The sequence below is a fragment of the Bacillus rossius genome, chromosome 6 (genome assembly GCF_032445375.1).
Source record: "Bacillus rossius redtenbacheri isolate Brsri chromosome 6, Brsri_v3, whole genome shotgun sequence".
In the NCBI taxonomy this organism is placed as follows: domain Eukaryota; kingdom Metazoa; phylum Arthropoda; class Insecta; order Phasmatodea; family Bacillidae; genus Bacillus; species Bacillus rossius.
This window is the reverse complement of record NC_086334.1, coordinates 14,645,863-14,655,871: the sequence shown is the minus strand read 5'-3', so window position 1 is coordinate 14,655,871 and position 10,009 is coordinate 14,645,863. Positions and strand designations below refer to the sequence as shown.

At 36.2% G+C, this 10,009-nt stretch overlaps 1 protein-coding gene across 2 annotated transcripts; it reads left to right on the top strand.

The window, feature by feature from the left end:
- The first annotated feature begins 18 nt into the window (after nt 1–18).
- LOC134532687 (deoxyribonuclease TATDN1) lies at nt 19–9,530 on the top strand. 2 transcript variants are annotated; one of them, XM_063369391.1, is made up of 6 exons: nt 19–158; nt 1,659–1,838; nt 3,808–3,994; nt 4,081–4,284; nt 4,509–4,712; nt 9,339–9,530. In XM_063369391.1, exons 1-6 carry the CDS (start codon nt 140–142, stop codon nt 9,442–9,444), a joined length of 900 nt encoding a protein of 299 aa, XP_063225461.1. In that variant the 5' UTR covers nt 19–139; the 3' UTR covers nt 9,445–9,530. The 2 variants fall into 2 exon arrangements, with proteins under 2 accessions (XP_063225461.1, XP_063225462.1); XM_063369392.1 differs by lacking the exon at nt 19–158 and having other exon boundaries at nt 1,660–1,838; nt 3,845–3,994.
- The last annotated feature ends 479 nt before the right edge of the window (nt 9,531–10,009 follow it).

The window sequence follows — 10,009 nt, the reverse complement described above, 5'->3', positions numbered from 1 at the left end:
ATGAGCGTATATTTATCTATGGTCTGAAATTGTTTTTTTCAATTGTTTATGTTTTAGTCAATGTTTTGATGCAACTAAAGGTGTTAGGTTATTTTGTGGTGGTTGATATTTAACTGTAAAACTAACACAGTTATTAAAAATGAATCGTAAATTCATAGGTACGAAACAATAACAGACGTATGCAATTAATTTAATTAGCTGGCCTTTGTACTAACTAAATACAAAGAACGCTATACCTTGTATGTACTACGTAACATTTAATGACATCGTAGTAAATACTGTTGAATTTTTGGTGCAAGTATTTGAAGATAGGTAATTGTAAATAAAGTGCAGGTTTCTTTTTTTGTTTAAGTAAACGGTAAGTTTCTGTCATCGCTGCTTTTCCGTTAATAACATAATAAAATTCGGAAAATACTTTTTTTCGAACACTTAATATGTTCCTCTTTTCTCTCTGTAAACAGGTTTTCATAATTCCAACTGGTTTCTAAGAAATTTTCGTCTGTATATCACATTCATAACCTAAGCAGAGAAGCGGCTATCACCATGTTGTGCTTTAATTGCACTGTTGATCCTGTAGTTTTCCATACATAAGAACGTGTACATTTTTTATTTCGAAATTGTAACATAAATATTAAATTTAAAAAAAAATTATGTATCTCCCTACTGTGCATCCAAACCCAAACGTCAATCCTTGGTAGGGATATTTTTCTTTTAGCAATATGGAGGCGTCGATTTTTGCATGCAATAACATGTAACCTGACGTTTAAAAGGAATTATTACGTTTGATACATGCAATAATTTCTTTTATAGGACAGGTTACGTGTTATTGCGCCTCCATACTGCTAAAATAAAACCCTGATAAGCGCTGATGCTTGGGTTTGGATGCACAGTTGGGAGTCTAATTTTTTTTCAGTTATTATTTGTGTTACAATATGCAAATCAAAACTATACATGTCATAAAGGCCCATCTACAATAATAAAAACCTGTTGACATTGTCTCTCCTCATCCTCACATGAATGTCACATTGTCACACGGAAAACAGCCTAGTGTACAATTGCGATGTCCGATTTCCTAATCTACTGATTTCTAAGATAGTCATCACAGCGCTGTAAATATAGAGCGTCAAAATAATTGTTTTTGATTGTCTTTCATACTGTGTAAATGTACGCAGCTAAATTTTAAATATTTAAAGCACAACTTGGTGACGGCTGGTTCACTGCGTAGGCTATGTAATGTGACCTACAAACAGTAATTTATCAAAAACCAGTAGGAATTAAGAAACTCCGTTTACAGGGTAAATACAAGAATGTCTTTAGTGTTCAAAATTTGGTATTTTCCAAGTTTTATTTTTTTATTTACGGAAAAGCAGCAACGCGAGAAAATGACTTTTTTTTTTTAATATTCTTAGCTCCTTCCTAATCTTTGTGTGAAACGGCATTGCGATACTTAAGTAGTTTAGCAGAAATGTTACGTGATACTAGCTGCATCTGGCTTCTATGGTTCTCCAGAGTTCCTTAGGAATATGGTGTAGCCGTGACTGTTTTCAAAAAAGACTGTTCAATATTTACTTGAAATGGAAAACCAACCAAGGTAGAAAAGAGTCTTGGGCCTCCTCCGTAACGTACAGACATTAAAAATCACTGTCCGTTTGTCGCAGACATTGCGGCAAACCTGACGGACCCAATGTACCAAGGCCTGTACCACGGCACACGGAAGCACGCCGCGGACTTGGTGCAGGTGCTGGGTCGAGCATGGGACGTGGGCGTGCAGAGGATCATTGTCACAGGCGGCAGTCTGGACGACAGCAAGGCGGCAGTCTCCACGGCTGGCACAGATGGTGTGTTGTGCGTGTGTCGAATGGAAGTGGAATGAGCTTAACATCTTGTCAACACAGAGGTCATTGAAGGTGATGAGTCGCTAATGGAGCTTTGGAATGTAATGAGTGGATATACGTAGCCAAAGCCAGGCCTTAATGTGAATATCCAGCGGGAAGCAGCACTTATTTCACTCATTTTTTGCCAATTACACATGTTACTTAACCCGCTGTTCTCAACCTCACTGAATGTTCCCTAAACAAAATTTAGCGCAGAGAGTAAATGTGGAGACGAGTTGAAATAATTTTATGGAATGTTCTGAAAGTTATTTTTATTCACTTTAACTTTTTATTGATAGGCATACAATTCAGCCTTAAGCGTAGTGAAAATACAAGCAGGTAAATCGTACTTAACAGCTTGGCAAAAATAATGCACATCATGATATTTGCACTTTTTATTAGATTTTTACAAAATGAAAATTAAGGACAATGAAATACAGCATTACTATAGTAACCTACTATTTTAAATTTCAGGTTTATCAGCTAAATATTACATTAAAATAAACAGTAATTTCAACCGTATATGTATGTGTGTATGTATATAAAACTTATCCTGAATTTTTACAAACAATTAAAAAAAACTTTCTGCTTAACCACTTGTTAGCGTTCCAAAATGCATCAATGCCTTTTACAGACATTTACTATAAAAAAAAACTCGGCACTGAAATCCTAGTTGAATGGGGCAAATACCATTGCTTTGCTTTGACATTCTCGCAAGGGAAAGGTTATGGGTGGTCAAGACTAACTTGGAACGTAGAGGAATTCTTGTAAGTCATGCCATGATATGCACAGCACAGGACATGTCCTCTTCTTCCATCATGCCTCAGTCGCTCTTCGACCCGTCTTTGCAGCATAATCCATTATTTCACATTGCAGTAGTCTCCTGCTAATCCGGAATGGACGGGACCAAACCATGTCTGAATCACAGAAAGTACGGATTAAATTAAATTTGTCTTAAAATGCAAGTAATAACATGTTTTAATGGGTAAAACTATACAAAAGAGTATTTACTTTTTTTATTTTATTTTAAATACAATTTTCCTACAGGCTAATTTTAGTTTTAATACTACTGTATATGTAAATCTTGTCAAAACAAAACATCTGTGAGATTAAAATTCAAAATTTATTGGTTGTACAGTAAAAATGAAAAATTAAAATACCTTCCAGATTAGCTGGTGTCTGTATTAGCGGGATCCAAATAAGCGCAACTTTTCTGTATTATTTATATTAGTGTTGATTAACATACCAATACTTGTACTGCCTCTACATATTTGATCATTTTCAAACGCATCAGTATCTGGCAATCATTTGGTATGATTGACTATCACCGTCTAGACCAGCGGTTTCCAATGTTTTTCGGCCAGGGAACCCTACGATCGACTTTTCTTTTGGTGGAACCCCAACTCCTTTAAAGAAATTTCTTTGACAATAATTGTGCCCGCTCTATATGACATTCGCCCTGACTCATGAAACCCCATGGTTCCGCAGAACACCGTTTGGGAACCGCTGGTGTAGACCATGGATGTAACGAATAACTGAATAGACAGATAACGGAAGTCTGTGAATAAGTTTTTCCAGTAACGTTATTTCACTGCAGGCTTGGGACACAAATCAAATGAAAATTCTGTAAGAGTAAATAACACATAGATATCGTATTTCAGTTTTCAAAAGATCAGTATTAACTTCAATATATATAATAGTAGTAATGTGGATGACGATGGATAACAGAAACTAACAGTTAAACAAGCTATAGTTCATCAGTTTTATTGTATGTCTGTTTTTATGCCCTTTTTTTGCCATGGAAATCAACACTAGAAATAGTGCTCTATCTACCCTCAGAAATTTTCAAATAGAGAGAGAGAAGCAAGCCTAATGTTTAGCCTTGTGTTGAGTTCCAGTATTAGCTAGTGTGTCGGTGTGTATGGGCGTGCAGACAGGTTGTACGCCACGGTTGGTTGCCACCCAACCAGGTGCCAGGAGTTTGAAGCAGACGAGCCGTCTGCCTACCTGGAGGCTCTGAAGCAAGTTGCGACAGAAGGGCGGGGCAAGGTGGTGGCAGTGGGGGAGTGCGGACTCGACTACGACAGGCTGCAGTTCTGTCCGAAAGACGTCCAGAAAAAGTAATTTCATCCCTCCACCTTGAGAATTTATTACGTCACTTTAGTTAGTTGATAACACAAATGTTTTGGCATGTGGTGTAACTTAGATATTTTGAACTGCAGCTGGACATAAGCGAGGCGCTGAAGCTGCCGTTGTTTCTGCACTGCCGGAATGCTGCAGATGATTTTGTGGAAATATTATCCAGGAATAGAGACCGTCTCTGTGGAGGAGTAGTGCATTCGTTCGATGGCTCGAAAAATGCTGCTGCTTCTATTCTGGACCTGGGATACTACATAGGAATCAATGGATGGTTGGTAGTCAAACATTGTTGGACTTTTTTTAGTATTGTTTTTGTAATTTAACTTTTTTATAGTAAATAATTATTTTAATATTATAAAAAAAATAAACAGAGTAAACGGTTGCAGGTTATGCAATACACAAATTTAATATGTTAATTAGGAATTCATAGCTGGATTACGAATTAAAAAGTGATCGTGATGTGTTCTTGGTACAGTGTAAACCTTTGGTTGACAGTTCCCTGAGGACGCCAGAGAACCTAGAAGTGGCTGCAAGTATACCAGCTGACCGTCTGATGCTGGAAACTGACTGCCCGTGGTGCGAGATACGACCAACGCATGCAGGTTTTAACTTTGTCAAGACAACATTTAATGCAGTCAAAAAGGAAAAGTGGCAGGCGTCCAGCTTGATAAAAGGTCGGAATGAACCATGTCAAATAGTGTAAGTAACCAGGTTTTCTTATTTATTTTCAAAAAAAATTTTAGAGGTGGATGGGAATGGCATTTTTACTTCGGGACGGGATTCGGTCAGGAAAGATATTGGCTTTTCGGGGTTGGGATCGTGAGCAACAGCATTTCAATTCTGTCACATCTTTGTATACAGAAAAAAATATATATATACTGTCAAACCTCTCTGAAATGACCCCTCATGGTTCCCAGGAATAGGGTCGCAATAGAGGGGGGGTCGTAATAGATGTTTTCCGAAATTTTCAGTTGATTTCAATCCCCACCCCTCCTGCCTTTCCCAAACCGCTACTCGCTAAGAAATCAGCCGTACAATGGCAGGATGCTGTCACTCACAATGCTAGACGGCTTTGCTTTAAACCCACTTCAACCTTCAAGTTTATTTTTACTGGTTAGTTTACATGTACGTTTTCTGTTTGCCGTAGTTAAATACACTATAACCCCGATGTCACGAACCCCGGATTTAACGAAGCAGTGATTTTACGAATACATTCTCGGGAACCGTCAAAAAATTGGACATTTTGACCAAAATGTGAAAATCAGAAAATAAATTTAAAAAAAAAATTAAAGATCATTAAAATCTGTTAATTTTAACACACAGTATATTTTTGTGTCGGCTTTAATACTTCCAATAATGTTCATGTAAGAATAACAAAAAAATAATGGGACATTTCTTTTAAAAATATGGCAGCGGTTGGTTCTGCAACGCAAGTGGGCGCACACGAAGCTCGCCCGGCTGGCAGGCGGCAGCGGCTTCATGATGCATAAGCTCACCCCTCCCTCCCCTCCTTAACATCCTTCAAGGCTAGCTCATCCCTCCCAGACACACAAACCATCTAGTGTCCTCCCTTATATAACCCCAACTTCCCTTCCTTTGAAAAACCTTCAGTGAGGAAATGCTCATTTCACCCTCCCTTCTCCCATAAAATTGGGCTATTATGAATGGGGTACTAAAGCGGTGAGGGAGGGGTGAAAATATGTCACTTTTCACACCAAGTTCGAGCTCAGTCATCTCTGGCAAGGAATATACAAGCTTTCAAACTTAAATATAAATGTATTTTAATAGCAAGGGTCCTATGAAAAGGAATATACCGAATTAAATCAAGCTGCTGTCACCAAACAAAGCATAAAACGGCCCAATGTGTGGTCGCTTCGTTATTGCTCGCACGAGAGGTGAGACGTGGAATGTTAGAAGAAAGATAAATGCGGGGGAGACAGACGGCAGCCAGTGTGTTTCCTGCGTGGGGAATAAGTGGCGTAGTCTTTTTTTTATGCTGGGTGAAGTGACCTTTTTCTGTCAACACACGGGAAAAGAAAATTGCTTGAGGTGTCAAAATAAACATCGCTGCGACAGTTAAAACAAGTCGAGGCGGGCGTGTATCCAGTCGGTCGCTGTGTATTGTCAACCGATAGTGCGATAGTAATCAAAACCAAAAGAAATCCAGCAGGTAGCTTTGCCTTAACTGTGTACCATACTAGACACTCGCAAAAAGCTAAACGTAAACACGTTGCCACAAAAACCTTTGTCTGCATTCTGCCGGCAAAGGGACGTGGAATGGGGGTTGTTAAGCGCTGACAGCGGTCGACAGGAAGTGGTATCTATTTTTAGATATGCGCTGTGCCTACGGCAGTACAGCACTGGGCAAGATAAATGCAGTAACACGCTACTCACCACAAGAAACTTGTTTTCTGTCCGATTTTCTTTGGATTTTCGGCAATTATTTCACAGTTCCTCAAAATTGGGTTGTAATAGAGAGGTGGTCGCAATAAATGGGGTCGCAACAAAAAGGTTTTACTTTATATATTTACCATTAATATTTCTCTCAAAATCATCTCATCCATCCCATAAACCATTAGTAGTCCAAATGATTTCAATTTCACAAAAAAATATTGCTACATAAGGAAAAAAATAACACACAATGTAAATAAACACAAACATTTTATTCCCTACACATTTCCTGTAATTTACTTTTGATCATGCATGATGATTAACTGCAAAAACTTAAAACTGCTTCGATGTTTCTGGTAAGGAGGGGGGGGGGGGGTTTGTTTGATATATATTAATGACGTAAATATTTGAAATCAAGATCTTCTGCCACCTTTGTTTTTTTTGTTAAAAACTGAGTTCTGTGTTGTTTCGAATGTGATGTGTTATGTACATTGTTCATTATTGCTCTTGTGAAGTTCTTTTCAAACACAACCTGACGATGTGGTAAAGATGTTTCCGTTCGTCAAAACTAAAAATAGATTAAAAATAATTTTTTACACATTGATTACGTTAGTTGCAGGTTTTATTTTTAACAGCATTTATGCACAAGGGTTGAATTACATTTCACAGATAGGTGCGCTTTTTTGTGATATCTTTGTGCTTTGTCTGGTCAATACATATGCAAAGTTGTGGTATGTTACGTTATGTAGATTGTGACGAAAACGTTAAGCATATAATGTTTTTATAATATAAAAATTAGTTTGCCAGAAATTTTATTTAAAAAATTAGTTTTTCTGAAGTGTTATCCCGAGGAGAAAAAAAATTCCCATAGTCCGAGAATGGTCTCTTTCCCAACTTTTATCCTGAGTTTCGGGATCCCATCCACCCCAAAAAAAATTTTTGATGTGTAAACATTTTAACTCTGTATACATTTGGTAGAAGTAATTTCGTAAATAAAACTGAAGTCCGTTCGAACTGAAATGTGTAAACACAGTGCTGCCATCTGAAGAAGACTCAGAAATCTTGTAAAGATGATGTGATACATCAATATATATTAACTTTCTAGTTCATTGTGGGATGTACTAAGCGTATTGTTGTGCCAAATTTAACTTTATAATATTATAATAGTGCAATTATCCTTTAATAATTTGTTATAAAAAAATATGTAGTACAATTTTGAGAATCCTCAGTCAACATTGAAATGCAGAGATTGTGCAGCATTGGTCATACTGTAGAGAGTCAGGAAATTTGTTAGTCTACATATATTCAAAGCCACGTTGAATTAGCTTAAGGTTTATGTTTGTGTTTGTTTCTAGGAAGTATTCATTTACGGACTGATATCTGTAGATCAAGCATAAACAAATATACATATACTTAGTGATATAATGTGTGTTTTAAAATATTTCAGGTAAAATTTTGTTTTAATGATCTACTGGTCTGCAACTTTTCATTTCAAAAATACTTAAAACATTGCAGTGTTCGTAATGCTTTAGAGAACCATTAAAATTTTGAATGTCTTTGATGTTATGTTTGTTCCAATACAATTTTCCTAGCTAATAAATTATAGGTATTTTTAAAGTTGCAATTATACAATCTTGTTTTGTCTATTCAAGTTTACAAAATGTAGTGCAGGATAGTTTCACTACCATAAAGTTTACTTTGGATCATCAATATGCTTAGTGCATTCCTCAATGTTTGCGAAAGTTGGGTGCTTGCTGCCACATGTGGATCCGCTATCTTGACGACTTCGGCTTGTGGCTATAGCAGTTTTTCCATGCAGTTGCATTGGACTTTCAACCTGTTAAATTTACATTGTGTAATGCATGCCAGTGGTGGCATGTGACAAAATAATTCAAATTCAAGCTCACCAGTAATTAAAGAATTATGTCAGGGATGGGAAGCCTTTATTGGTAAACGTGCCATTTTTTTTTTTTTATGAAAAAAATAGTAATGTGGCTATGATGTGCCATCAAAGTATCTTCCCTTAGTAATAATAATGGATAAAAATAAAACTTAATGCTACTAACTTAAAAACTCATTTGTAACTTAAAATTTGTACAGCAATCTCAAAATATTTACTATTTTCTATTTATTTAACTAAAAGAGAAGATTAGTGTGATTTATGCTGTTGCAAATTAGATGCTAAATATTTCATATTAAGTTTGTGTTTCGTTACTTTTAGCAGAATGAGAACTGAACTGTTCTAGAACACAGACTGATTTACCACCTTTATAATTGTGCCATAAACTGTCCATAAAACTGAAAGTCTCTTCGACACTTGGCTTGCACTTTTTTTTTTTTTTTTTTTTTTGGTAAATTAGCCATGCCAAAGGATACGATTTAACGTTGTAAACTGTTGAAAAATGTAATTGCAATCGACAACGTACAAACAAAGACAAATGAGATGCATGCGCCCTCCTCCCCACCCTTGCGCTTCGTCAATCTGTCCATTGCTCACTTCAGTCAGAAGCATGAGATATCAAGCTATCTGTTACCGTTCTGACACTGATACAAAGGTCACATGTCAAATATGAACAAAAAAAAATTTTTTGGTCAAGTTTATAGATTCTTTAATTATTTGCATGCCCAAATTATTTTATCGCATATCATTGCTTCGCCATCAGTGATTTAGGTTTTTTAAGCGAGAAATTTTTTTATTTTTCCTGTAAAATGAATACTTTTCGTATATTTATCATGCTTGCCATTATTTTTAATAATTCTACTTTAAATTGTGTGCCCGAGTTTTATATTATAAAATTATATTAAACATGAGAACACATGAATTGCTTGTTACCAAGGTTAAAGATGTTTATACATCACAGGTGAGTGCTGAAAGACTCAATATTTTTATGTCCAGGCTGTGTATATTACTGATAATGATCTTTTTAATTGCAGGCAGGTTCTGGAAGCTCTAGCTGGTGCAAGAAATGAAAATGCCAATGATTTAGCTGAAAAAATACATGCTAATACAATGAAATGTTTTTTTGATAGGTTTGCCTAATTCAAAGAATGATGAGATGACGGTAATACCTAGATTTGGCTCTTGTTTCTAAAATTTTACAGTAAAACATTATTTTACAAACTCCAGTTGTTTGTTTATTTTATACCTACTCTCTAGTACTGCCTTGACATTGGGAAGATGCTGACGACTCAAGGGGGTAGGGACCTTTTCGATGGTGACGTCAACTGAAACGTCAGTAATATATTCGCCATGAACGCGGCTGCAATTCCAGACAATGGCCATGAAAGCCTGCAGTCTTTATTATAATAATAAACCACTATATTTACCAGCAGGAAACTAAGTTCAGCGTTACAAATACAACCCATGTGCAACACAAGGATTTCAGCATCATGCCATATGACTGCGATTAAAATCCAAGCATGTTATGACATTGGAAGAAAAATAAAAAAAATAATCCATATAAAGAAAAACACTTGGAACACAAGCCTTTAATCAGTATTTTACTCTATCATTTTTTATTGTTATTGAATAAACCTTAGATATTCTTGTGGTAGAAAACAGTATTATTCCCTCAATACTTCTGAGACCTATCCAATGCCTGAAT

Excerpts from the sequence above, each read along its gene's own strand:
- LOC134532687 (XM_063369391.1), top strand. Across the intron at positions 3,995-4,080 it reads CCGAAAGACGTCCAGAAAAA|ATATTTTGAACTGCAGCTGG; the intron begins GTAATTTCATCC and ends GGTGTAACTTAG. Across the intron at positions 4,285-4,508 it reads TACATAGGAATCAATGGATG|TTCCCTGAGGACGCCAGAGA; the intron begins GTTGGTAGTCAA and ends TTTGGTTGACAG.